Source organism: Babylonia areolata, chromosome 29, assembly GCF_041734735.1.
Source record: "Babylonia areolata isolate BAREFJ2019XMU chromosome 29, ASM4173473v1, whole genome shotgun sequence".
Classification (NCBI taxonomy): domain Eukaryota; kingdom Metazoa; phylum Mollusca; class Gastropoda; order Neogastropoda; family Buccinidae; genus Babylonia; species Babylonia areolata.
The window spans coordinates 26573265-26587125 of NC_134904.1; the positions used below are offsets into that span (position 1 = coordinate 26573265).

Sequence of the window (13861 nt, forward strand, 5' to 3'; positions counted from 1 at the left end):
AATTTATGATAGCCTGTCCAAAAAAGTTTCGTCAACATCCCTCCTTTCTGGATTCTGTTCTGATCAACAGCACACCCGTTACACTTTCTCCTCCCGTTCTGATCAACAGCACACCCGTTACACTTTCTCATTCTGTTCTGATCAACAGCACACCCGTTACACTTTCTCCTCCCGTTCTGATCAACAGCACATCCGTTACACTTTCTCCTTCTGTTCTGATCAACAGCACATCCGTTACACTTTCTCCTCCCGTTCTGATCAACAGCACATCCGTTACACTTTCTCCTTCTATTCTGATCAACAGCACATCCGTTACACTTTCTCCTTCTGTTCTGATCAACAGCACACCCGTTACACTTTCTCCTCCCGTTCTGATCAACAGCACATCCGTTACACTTTCTCCTTCTGTTCTGATCAACAGCACATCCGTTACACTTTCTCCTCCCGTTCTGATCAACAGCACATCCGTTACACTTTCTCCTCCCGTTCTGATCAACAGCACATCCGTTACACTTTCTCCTTCTGTTCTGATCAACAGCACATCCGTTACACTTTCTCCTTCTGTTCTGATCAACAGCACATCCGTTACACTTTCTCCTTCTGTTCTGATCAACAGCACATCCGTTACACTTTCTCCTTCTGTTCTGATCAACAGCACATCCGTTACACTTTCTCCTCCCGTTCTGATCAACAGCACATCCGTTACACTTTCTCCTTCCGTTCTGATCAACAGCACATCCGTTACACTTTCTCCTCCCGTTCTGATCAACAGCACATCCGTTACACTTTCTCCTTCTGTTCTGATCAACAGCACACCCGTTACACTTTCTCCTCCTGTTCGTTGTCTTGGCGTAATCCTAGACCTGTCTCTTTCCTTCCAACAGCACATTTCGAATATCTGTAAAGTTGACTATCCGAAACTGCGTAGAATCAGTTCTGTCCACTATCTCTAGGCCTGTGCAACCAAGACACTTGTGTGTGCTTTGGTCCTCTCAAGATTGGATTACTGCAATTCTCTTTTGGCCAGTCTTCCCAAATATCTGTTAAACAGACTTCAACGAATTCTGAATAACGCTGCCAGACTCATTTGCATAGTTTCTAAATTTTACCATATTTCTCCTCTCCTTCAGTCTTTCCGCTGGCTACCTGTTTCTGATCGAATAGACTATAAGCTATCCCCTCTGACTTTCTCTGCAGTCAACGGATCTGGCCCAAAGTATCTTCCTGAACTCCTCAATATCTATACCCCGTATCGCCAGCTTCGTTCTTCTGTTCTTCCTCTGATACTCGACTTCTCAGGATACCTCACGTCAGAAGTAAGACCTATGGATGCAGATTTTTTTTTCTTCTTTTTTTTCAATCGCCAAAGACGTGGAACAAGCTTCTTGATAACCTCCGTCATTCTGACTCCCTCGACTCTTTCAAATCTGGTCTCAAAACTCACCTCTTCCCTCAGCAATAACTTCAGTTGTGACAGGTCCACTTCTTTGCGTGTGATGTGTTTGAGTGTGTGTGTATACATATGTATGTGAACACATACACATTGTTAATTGTTGCTCATAGTCCAGCCGACTGCACGGGGCCATATCAGGACTGTCAAACCATTCAAATGCTCAACCGCGTCAACACAAAATTGTCACACACTAAACGGTAACACGCACGCGCGCGCGCGCGCGCGCACACACACACACACACACACACACACACACACACACACACACACACACACTAAACGTACAAAACACAGTTCATGACACATCATCCTAACCTTATGGCAAATAAGATTGGACTGTGCTAAGGACGCCAGCCTTTCTGCTTAATTCATCATCCACAGATTACAAAAAATCGTAAAAAAGGGAAAAAAAACAAACAACAATACTTCAAAGCCAAACCAAGAATACATTTAAAAGACCATGAATGGGCAGCTTGTGGCCATCCCAGTGTTATTTCACCACCTAATCGCCAGAGCAAAACATCACAGATATTTCATCTTGGCATGTGGAAAAGAGAAAAAAAAGTATCAAGACTTGCTCGAACAAAGAAAGGGGAATGGACTGGGAAGGCACACAACAGTGAAGGAAGAAACAAAGAAAGCAACAGAAAAGAGGAAATTGGATTCGGTGAGTGGCTCTCGTGCCGTGCGGACACGCTTACTGCGCTCTCTCAACAAACCGAACGCGAACTGAGCTCAGGGATTTTCTGGACTTAGTTTTTTTTCTCCGTCATACACAGTCTACATTTGGAAGGCCGTCATTCACAGTCTACGTTTGGAAGGATTTCGATCGCTCTGCGCCGCTGTTTCTTCCATAGAAGTCGATCGCAGTCATCGTTCATTTATTTCCCCACCCTCTACCCCCCTCTGGTGTCATTCGACTTCAGTGTAACAGAAATGGCGCACTCGGCTTCGATTTCGACAATCAAACCAGTATTCATAAGACAGAAAGACATTCCCAACTCGGTCAACTCTCGTCCAACGGTATTGGAAATCTGCCTGGCGGCGGAGCGTGCTGCTGGTCAAGGCACCATCCTTTGGGCACAGGAGATACGAGGTTTGTGGCGTGTCTACCCTGCAACACAGGAGGCTCGTACAGACATCCTTCTTAAAGGTATGCGCGTGAGAGATACTGTGATACAGGTCTCTAATGCAAATCCTTACATTCTTAGGGATGGCTCAGAAGAAGAAAAACTGTCCATAAAGGTGTGGATTGACAATATTCCGATATCCGTGGCTGATTCGGAAATAGAACATTCCCTCACTAAAATAGGATGTGAATTCAGATCCGATGTGGGGGTAAATCAAAATTCATTTTATAGCCTATTGATGAGTACACACAAGATTAACATCGATAAAACATAATTTATGTTAGCCAATGTGTATGCTCCAAATGAATCATCTGATAAAATAGCATTCTTCAGTATGCTCAAAGAAAAGTTTAGCGAATTTATTGACGGACATTTTCTCATGTTTGGTGATTTTAATTGTGTTCTCAATAACTCTCTTGATAATACTGCAGGTCTCCCTCATAGAGAATAAGAAGTTAAAGCGTTTAAGCATTCAGTCAGTACATTAGAACTAGTTGATCTTTGGAGAACATTACACCCTAATAGTAAAGATTTCACATGGCACAGAACAAATCCATTTATAGCTAGAAGACTCGATTATTGTTTCACATCACACAGTATGCTACATTGTTGTGTTTCTTGTGAGCATCGGACAGTCCCTAACTCGGACCACAAAACGGTTGTTACAGAGCTTAATCAGAATATTTTTTCCCGTGGGCCAGGATACTGGAAATTCAATAATAGCTATCTTAAGAACACAGAGTTTGTCAAATTAATGAATGAACTGCTAGATAATCATTTAAATTATGATGTCAGTGATAATATTTCCTATATAAAAAAGTGGGAATGTTGCAAAATTGAAATCAGAAATTTGTGCAGTGAGTTTGGTAAAAATGTAGCATATAAAGAACGGAATAACGTGAAGAGATTAGAGCTACAAATTTCAGACGTTGAGAAAGACTTAGTAAACGATCCCTCTAACAAAAACAAACAGACTCAATTTCTAAAATTAAAAACAAAATCTAGAATTATTGCTATTAGAAAAAGCGAGAGGGGCACAAGTTAGATCAAGAATTAAGTGGATTGAGGAGAGTGAACGAAACACAAAATATTTTTGTTATTTAGAAAAAGCTCGAGCCAAAAAGAAAATTATAACAAGACTTAGTCAAGAAACTGGTGAAGTTATAACAGATCAAAGAGAAATACTACTTGAACAGGTGTCTTACTTTAAAAACTTATATAGTCAGACAACAGCAGTAGAAGATGTAAGGGAAGCAACTGATATATTTATGGCAGATGAAAATTTCCCTCGTTTGAATGGTACGGATGCTGCTGTGTGTGAGGGACCTGTCACTTTAGAAGAAACGAGCAATGCACTTGCGAAAATGAAGAACGGGTCTGCCCCAGGCTGTGATGGAATTGCAGTAGAATTCTTTAAAACATTTTGGTGTAAAATAGGCAGTATTGTGACAAATTCCTTCGTAGAATCCTTTAATAAAGGTGAACTATCTTACTCTCAAAAGCAAGGAATTATAACATTGATACACAAAGGAAAAGACCTAGAAAGAGATAAGCTAAATAATTGGAGACCTATAACCCTACTCAATACAGATTACAAACTACTTGCAAAAACACTAGCAGAAAGGCTGTCGTCCGTTGTTCACACTTGAGTTAATGAAGATCAAGCAGGCTACATAAAGGGCAGAAACATATCTACAATTATCAGATCGATTGATGACGTTATTAATTATCTGAATAAAACAAAGAAGGCGGGATACTTATTAGCAGTAGATTACTCTAAAGCATTCGACTCCATATCAAAAAGTTTCTTGGTACATGCTTTTTCTGTCTTTGGTTTTGGACCAGTCTTTCAAAAATGGGTTACTGTCTTATTTAAAGGTTGTACAAGTTCTGTTAATCATGGTGGTTGGATATCTGAACCTTTCGACGTGCTGTGTGGTATTAGACAAGGATGCCCATTTTCACCTTTGGCATTCGTGTTAGCTGTTGAATTATTAGCTATTAAAATAAGAAACAGTCCCATAGTGGGAATTGTAACCCCTCGATCCGAGAGAAATGAGGATGTGCATTTAAAAGTAAAACAACTGGCAGATGACACAACTTTGTTTCTTAGACATAAAGAGGACATGAATAGATCGTTTAACATTTTTACTTCTTTTGAAAGATTCTCTGGACTGAAATTGAATGAACATAAAACAAAGGCACTAAGACTAGGTAGACAGAAAAGAGAGGTAAATCTTCCATTCTCAACAGTAGATAGAATAAAGATATTAGGAATCCATTTCGAAAGTAACCGAATGGCCAAAGACATTGAAGATAACTGGACAAGCAGGATTGATCGAGTGAACAAACTCATTAAAGAGTGGAGTAAACGTGACTTAAGTATTCAAGGGAAAGTAGTCGTGATAAAATCATTTCTTGTCAGTCAATTCATTTACGTTATGCAGTCGATTGGCCTTCCAACTGAGGTTCTGAATAAAATAAACTCAATTCTGTATAAGTTTCTGTGGCAGAAAAAACACAGTAACAAGAGAGCTTTCGAGAAAGTGAAAAGAAAAGTAATGGAAGCGAGTGTAGAAGAAGGTGGTCTGAACATGATAAACATGATCCAGCTCCAAAAATGTTTTCACCTACAATGGGCAGGAAAACTGTTTGGGGCGACAGCCAAGGAAAACTGGAGTGTGATCCCTAAATGGCACATGGATAAACTTGTTAAAGAAAATGTGTTTCTCTTAAATTGTAGATCAAAAGATCTAATACGTTTTAACATGATAGATAACGATTTTTGGAAAGATGTAGTTAGTTCGTATCTTGACAGCAGGCCGTTAAAATCACTTTCAAACATCAAAAGTAACAACTTTCACTCCCAATTGCTGTTTAACAACGCCTTGATAAAGTATAAAAACAAATTATTATTATTCAAATCTTGGAATGAGAAAGGTCTTGAACAAGTAAAGGACATAATTAATTTCAGGGAAAATAGAGTGTTGTCTTTAAGAGAGATGAGGATATAGTGCGTAAAAACAAAGCAGGCATTGTTTTTGAATATAACGCATTGATAAATTCGATACCAAAGGCATGGCTTCAATGGATAGAAAGAGGGGGAAAGGAGGATGAAACACAGAAATGTGATGTAAGCCTGTACAACACAAATTTAAAACAGATTAAAAAAAAATACACTCATAAACAAAGAGAAAACTGTTCCCAACGCATACTACTTCTGGCTCAGAAAATTTGGTATCCACTTACTCGGGTCAACCTGGTCTATAGCGAGAGATATAACAAAAGAAACTAGATTAAGAGTTCTGCACTGGAAAATTTTACACAACATCTACCCCACCAATATCCTTCTAAACAAAATGAAAGTAGCAGAAAACAATAAATGTCCCTATTGTAAAGATTTGGTAGATTACATTGAACACTTTTTTTTTGATTGCCCAGTAACACACAACTTCTGGAAGTATATTGAACAAAAACTACTAACAGAAACAAGTGTCCACTTGAAACTGTCAGCATCAGATATCCTTTTTGGGATTGAAAATTCACCATATCTAAAAGGAAATTATGCGTATATCAATAATATAATATTAGTGGGTAAAATGTGTGTCAGTATCTATAAAAAGACCAAATCAGTCTTTCCCTTACAGGTTATTTTTGAACGAGAATTTGAAACAAGACGAATTCACATGGAAACAAACACTTCCATCTACAAATAACGTCAAATGATCAAATGAGAAGTGAGAAAGAGACAAAATATGCACACAGAAAGCACACCAGAGCATGAACACCCCCCCCCCCCGGCCCCCTCAACCCCTCCCCACCCCCCAGACAAACCAAACAATCTTCCAACACTAAAGTTTTGCAACGTGATTGTCCATATATGAAGAAACACACAGACTTAGAATTGTGTATGAATGAAGGTGAAAAAAACAAAACAAAAACAAAACAAAAACAACAAAAAACATAGATTCCAAGTTTTGTACACTTAATTGTATGACTTGTACATTTTCCTTCCATATTATTGTAACAAGCCCAAAATCAGTGAGTGAAAAGTCGTATTTATTCCATAACCGCTATTGATTTATTTGGCATTGTGTGATTTATATACAAAATAAAACGGTGGTCGACCCAAGAAAGTCCGGGTACAAAAAAAAAAAAAGAAGGAAATTTCTAGTACAGAATTTCCAGGAGGTGGGGATGCTGTTTATACTGGTTATAAGAGTCCCGGCATCCCCACGGGGGAACTCATGTGTATGGTTGTGTGTTTGTGTGTGTTGATATTTGATGTGTGTGTGTGTGTGTGTGTTGATATTTGATGTGTGTGTGTGTGTGTGTGTGTGTGTGTGTGCATGTGTGTGTGCGTGTGTGTTTAGTTTGTGACATTTTGGTGTCTGTACATAACATTGATGTAATGTGTTGTGTAAATAAGTGTTTTGTAAAACACCTAAAGCATATTTCTGGATAGTGTACTATATAAGTGTAGCCAAGTGCTCATCTGGCTGCTAACCGTATTTCAACTCACAGCACAAGCTGAAAGCTGAGCTATAGCAGACGCCTTTTGCTGCAACTAATACACCGGTTTTCAATTACCCGCGCAGAACGCGTGACGCCATTCCAAATTTTAATGCAAATCCCCTTTTTGACAAAAGCTTCAACCATTCATTTAATAAAGTCTCTGTATCGTTCACTGAAATATTATATTTGTTGTGCTAACACACACACTTTAATCAGTTTGAAGCATACTTGATTTCAGTGTAATCGTTCATCAGTCTAAAGATTTAAACTAATGCTAAGCTTACGTCATTTTGTCTTCTGTCACACATAATGCTACAGTTTACAATTTCTGTTATGTGACTGCTGTTGGAAACTAAAACCACACCATTATAGTGTTTGGATGAGAACAGATCAGCCATTTAGAAAATTCAAAGCCGATTTTCATTGCCGACACTTAACGACAGCCACTCCACAACTAGCGTCTCTGTACGCCATTCGGTGAGCTGAAATCTGTGCTTCCGACGCACTATATTTAACTATATATCTCTTTTGTCGGATCAGTAAACTGCAAATATTATATACTGGCAGAATCGCCGAAATTCCATCTTAAAATCTATTCCATTTGTGTTTGCCTACGTTAAACTGATTTAACACAGTTTTTAATTTTCAGCAACAAGCTTGCTAAAACTGATCCTTTTCAGGTGACTTAAATTAAGATTATATATTCATCTTAAGTAATCAACACTTCATTTTATACTCATTATAAAGTCTGTGTTGGGCTGTTTCTTTTGCGACCAATCCGACGTAAATCGGTTCAGGAATCATTTAGAAATCTATCACTGACCACCTTGTAGCAAACACAATTCTAATCAAATTCAGGCCGATTCGAGCCCTTTGATTCGCAGCACACGCGGGCATCATTTCAGTTCACTTAACTTGCATAAATAGCCACAGCAGGTGATGACTGGTCACTTTCGACCTGGCCAGTCACTGGCTAGAGCCTGCTCTCTCTCTCTCTCTCTCTCTCTCTCTCTTGCTGTGTTGCACAAAGAGTGTCTGTTGTGTGTGTTGCCACAAAGGCTGGTGTCATCGCCATATTGCTTGCATTGTCTTCTCATCTTCTTTATTCTTCTTCTTCTTTACTTACTTAACTATTGTAAATAAAACAACAGAAAAACCCTTTTGTGACTGGCCTGCTATATGCCTCTGGTCTGCACATGGATATTTTCTATCCTTTAATACAGTAAATCAATATTAATTCTTGTTATACTGCCCACCTGTATAACAATAATAAACCACTCAGGTACACAGCTTACATAAGTATCCATTATCATTTCAAGTACTACTACTACTGCTACTACCACTATGTATTGTTATATTATTATCATCATTATGATATTCACACAAATACACCATATAGGTAAATATATTCAGGCCACTGCTGCATGTTGTGCAGAGAAAATTCCCAAACACCTTGCAGAAGACCCAAAAATATTATATTTAAATGTATTCAGGTCATAACCTCGTGCAGAAGACCCCAAAATATCATATGTAAATTCATTCAGGTCGTGACTCCATGTGTTGTGCAGAAGACCCAGAAATATATGTAAATTTATTCAAATCGTGATCCCAAGTGTCATGCAGAAGACCCAAAATGATATTTGTAAATATATTCAGGTTGTGACCCCATGTGTCATGCAGAAGACCAAGAAATAATATATGTAAATATATTCAGGTCATGACTGCACGTGTCGTGCAGAAGGCCCAAAAATATATGTAAGTATATTCAGGTCGTGGACGTGTGTGTCGTGCAGAAGACCCAGAAACGTATGTAAATATATTCAGGTCATGACCCCGTGTGTTGTGCAGAAAACCCAGAAACGTATGTAAATATATTCAGGTCATGACCCCGTGTGTCGTGCAGAAGACCCAGAAACGTATGTAAATATATTCAGGTCATGACCCCGTGCGTCGTGCAGAAGACCCAGAAATATATGTAAATATATTCAGGTCGTGACCTCGTGTGTCGTGCAGAAGACCAGACATGCCAGGGTCAGCAGTGGTGACGGGCAGCGTGGCTGTGGTGGGGGTGGTGGTGGTGGGGCTGGTGTTGAACACAGTGCTCTCCCCTGCTCTGCTTCCTCTGACAGAGGACATGGATTCAGAGTATGATTACATCATAGGTCAGTTCCTCTGTGTGTGTGTGTGTGTTTGTGTGCGTGCGTGTGTGTGTGTGTGTGTTTGCGTGCGCATGCGCGATAGTCATCTGTATTATGGTTGTTGTATTTGTTCAAGAGAAAACTCAGATAACGAAAACAAAATCAAATGACAAACGAACCACTTGTCACGCTTGCTAACATGCTAAGTGAAGTGATATATGAACTTGTCAATAAAATTATGTTTCTGTTTCTTTGTTTCCTTCTGTCTCTAACACCCACCGGCACCCCTGCCTCCCTTCCCTTCTCTTTGCTTCTGTCCTCCAGTGGGGGCGGGGTCAGCGGGCTGTGTGCTGGCCAATCGGCTGTCAGAAGATCCACACACGCACGTGCTGCTGTTGGAGGCGGGTGGGGATGACAGAGGAGACTCCTCCATTTCAGTCCCCATGGGCGGATTTGCTAACTACTTCAGTGAGCAGCACAACTGGCGTTTCTACACCCAGCCTCAGGAAAACGCTCTTTTTGCCTATCCTGAGCAGGTCAGTTCTATGAAAATAGGTGGGAGCAACGAAAGAGGGAGAAATATCGAACATCATTTAAGTATTGTTGCTCTCAGGGAGAGAAAGACGCACAAAATGAAGCCATTACTTCAAACAAGTAAATGAAAGGTACAGAGAAATAAACCCTTATAAGGGTTACAGCAACAATGGCAGAAGTAATGTGTAAACCATTTTTCAAAGAGGTACTCTGATGAACCGATCTGTCAATCACCACAATCTTTCAAGGCAACATTCAAGACTCCTTACAGCCACCCACCTTCAATCATTGCAACACAGTCATTAATATAATCTTTTTATTGCATGGATATAAACTGATTGTGGTTGTTTCAATGGTAGAAAAGTAAATTTTACCTTTTCCAGAGACTGATTATAGTTGTTTGTATGGTTTGAAAGCAAATTTTACCTTTTCAGGCGACACTCATTGTGAGCACCTATGTTGCTTCTACATATCAAAGGAAGAAGAAGAAGAAAAGTAAAGAAGTAAAAATTGTAGATGGATGCTACCTGCTTTGCAAGGTCGGCTATTTAATTGCGAATTTCCCACCGTTCATTTAATTGGTGGTGGTTGTTTTAATCGACGTTGTTCTCTAAATGATGGTGTAATTCTCGTCAATGTGTGTTGACCAGAAATCTTACTGGCCCCGAGGCAAAGTGTTGGGTGGTTCCTCCAGCATCAACGGCATGCTTCTTGTGCGCGGCAGTCGCCATGACTACGATAACTGGGTCAAGGGCGGCGCTAAAGGTTGGAGCTATAAGGAAGTGCTGCCCTACTTTCTGAAATCAGAGGACATGCAGGATCCCGAACTACAAAAGTCAGGTTTGTGTTTCAGTGTTTCAAGGGGTTATGAAGGATGAGTTTGGAGAGGCGAGAGAGGGTGAGTCACCTTCAGGTAATACTTCCATAATCTAATAATAGTTTGGAAACAATGAGGTATAATTGTTTACGTTTTTAGTCACAAGTTTTCGTTCTGAACCTCATGCAAGACTTGGAAGATTGCTGTAGTCGTTTTGGTTGGTTGATGACTTTCTTTTCTGTTTTGGGGGGAAAACCATGATACCAGAACCGTGTCACGTGTGTGTGTATCTTTCTATTGGTTGGTCTGTCTGTCTGTCTGTTCATCCTTGTGTCTCTCAGTGTGATCATGGACAGAATATCTTGCAAATTTCCGCTTTGAATAATGGATGCATGGTTTGAATATCCTTTGAAAATGGTTAATAGTTTGACGTTAACATCAGTTCAGGACTACAAGATAAAGGAAATTATTTCAGCAGGGTTTTTTCAACAAGTATCGTCAGACTCTGAGAAAAATACCCACACTGACTGAAACTAATATCTTTTCCAAATCTAAAGCCGTTAAAAACGTAATTACAAGTCAAGGTGACTGCATATTAGCCTGCCCATTTGGACAGTTGGTTGCCACTTCATTAACCAATCTCTCTATTTTTAATCATGTATACTGTTTGATGTTCTTGTCTTGACCTGTCAGTGTAGGTAATGCATTATTTAGAAAAGGAAAAAAATTAGAAAAACGTTTTCAAACATGAATTGATGCTTCATCAATCTATAAGAAACAACACCACAAAAGAACGAATATGTAACAAGTATATTGTTGGGTTAGATAACCCAGCCATAAAAAAAACAAAGCGAACAAGATGTCATACAAAACGTTAGTAAATTAGCTTTCATTTCAGGGTTTATCAAAACATGTCATATAAATATTGATCGGGATTTAAGAGAAATGTAAGTTATCCCTGATCTCCATCAAAAGACTCTTGCATGTACTTCTTCATCATCATCATCGTCATCGTCATCGTCGCCGTCGTCAAAGGCAATGACGAGCGAAATTTTCCTAGGAGAAGCTTTAATACATCCAGTCCTTCATCACTTTAGAGTGTACTTCGATGATATGCAAATGTTATCTTTACTTACTTCATTGTGTATTTATTTTTGACTCACTTGTGTAAACAAAGTGAGTATGTTTTAACCCGGTGTTCGGTTGTCTCTGTGTGTGTGTGTGTGTGTGTGTGTGTGTGTGTGTGTCTGTGTCTGTGGCTGTGTGTCTGTGTGCCCGTGGTAAACTTTAACATTGACATTTTCTCTGCAAATACTTTGTCAGTTGACACCAAATTAAGCATAAAAATAGGAAAAATTCAGTTCTTTCCAGTCATCTTCTTTAAACCAATACTGCACCTCTGGGATGGGCACAAAAAAAAAAAAAATGAAGCCTAATTATATGCAAAATGCATTTACTGTTATATTTATATTTTTTGTATTCTCTAAACCTGGCACTTTGATCTGATATTCTGACCCAACAACAAGAGCAGTCATTATCATTTTTTGTTCAAACAGGAACATCTTTTGCTAAGCATGGAAGTTTTATTTATTTTGCAAACATTTTGGTGCAGATAGTAAAAAAGGGAAATTACTCTGTAATTAATGCTGGGGGACTTACTTTGCTTTAAACTGATCTTTCTCATCTTAAACATTACATTTTGAAATTATACTCAATACATAAAAGGTTTGGATTTTTTTAAGTGTATCACAAGTGAGTCTTGAAGGCCTTGCCTCTCTTGTTATTACTTGTTGCACGTGTGTGTGCGTGTGCGTGTGTATATGTGCGTGTGTGTGTGCGTGTGTGCGTGTGTGTGTGTGTGTGAACCAGAGTACCACAGTACTGGAGGACCCCTTAAAGTGGAGGTACCAAACACATGTCCACTGACTGACGTCATTCGTCAGGCAGGACAGGAACTGGGCTACCCTCTTGTGGATTCCAATGGAGCTACCATGATAGGTAATAACCCTCTTGTGGATTCCAATGGAGCTACCATGATAGGTAATAACCCTCTTGTGGATTCCAATGGAGCTTCCATGATTGGTAATAACCCTCTTGTGGATTCCAATGGAGCTACCATGATAGGTAATAATCGTCTTTTGGATTCCAATGGAGCTACCATGATAGGCAATAACCTTCTTGTGGATTCTAGTGGGGCCACCATGATAGGTGATAACCATCTTGTGGATTCCAATGGAACCACCACGATCAGTACAGTGCAGTACTCTTTGGTTTCACTTTCAGAATTGTCCAGTCCCTCTGCTCCATTTGGCGTTCAGAGGATACAATTGTCACGCCCCTTTTGGTCCTACAAAGGGAACACATTGTATGATGTATGGGAACTAATAGGAGAAAAAAGAATACTTATTTACTCTGACGTATGAAAAAAAAATTATTGACACTGTTACCCATCCGACAATGTAATTAGATATCAAAGTGACAATGAACCTGAGAAAATTGTGTACGTGACACATGTTCCAGGTTCCTGCAAAAAATATTACAGGGGAATAGGGATACGTGGAATAATGTTCCTGTTCACAGGCATGTGTGTGTGTGTGTGTGTGTGTGTGTGTGTGTTCAAACTGAACAGGAATACTATGACCCAAATTGTTTATGGAGAAACTAGTATTCATCCAATTAGCGTGTTAGTGAAAATGAGATTAGTTCGATTTTGGACCAGCTTAGTGATAAACATAAAAAATATTCTGGGAAAATTTATTTGATATTACTTGATTTATTGACGGTATTTATTCTTCAAAATGGATGAGTTGTATCAGACAAATTTTAATAGAAACAGGGTATGACTATGTTTGGGATGCTCAATTCTTCTTAGAGAGGGAATCTTTCTGCAAGAATGTCAACATTGCTTTGAGAGATAGTTTTCAAAATCTGTGGATACATGCTCTTGAAGTGAGTAGTAAATGTTTGTTTTATCGAAATTTCAAAAGTGGATTTGGTAGAGAAAAATATATGTCAAATGCCTGATAATTACGTTATCAGCTTCTTCAGATTTCGAAGTAGTTATCATAAGCTGGAAATAGAAACAGGTAGACACAAAGGCATGCCACAAAAGTTACGGCTTTGTAAGGTTTGTAACGTGTCTGTGATTGGGGATGAGTTTCATTTTATAATGGAATGTCCCAATTATGATCAGTTGCGAAATAGATATGTTCCTAAAAAAATATGTCTACACTTTTGGAGTTAAAAACATTTGTGTTTTCTCAACTTTTATGTA

General features: G+C 39.1%; 1 protein-coding gene across 3 annotated transcripts in view; it reads left to right on the forward strand.

The window, feature by feature from the left end:
* Positions 1 to 13861, forward strand: part of LOC143302182 (glucose dehydrogenase [FAD, quinone]-like) — a 36302-nt gene that overhangs the window by 6888 nt on the left and 15553 nt on the right. For 2 of the 3 annotated variants that reach the window (XM_076616728.1, XM_076616729.1), the window contains exons 2-5: positions 9112 to 9260; positions 9561 to 9772; positions 10421 to 10610; positions 12457 to 12585. In XM_076616728.1, coding sequence (XP_076472843.1) covers positions 9122 to 9260; positions 9561 to 9772; positions 10421 to 10610; positions 12457 to 12585 — 670 coding nt within the window. In that variant the 5' untranslated portion in view covers positions 9112 to 9121. The remainder of the gene's footprint in view (positions 1 to 9111; positions 9261 to 9560; positions 9773 to 10420; positions 10611 to 12456; positions 12586 to 13861) is intronic. The other variant, XM_076616730.1, reaches the window with a different exon arrangement.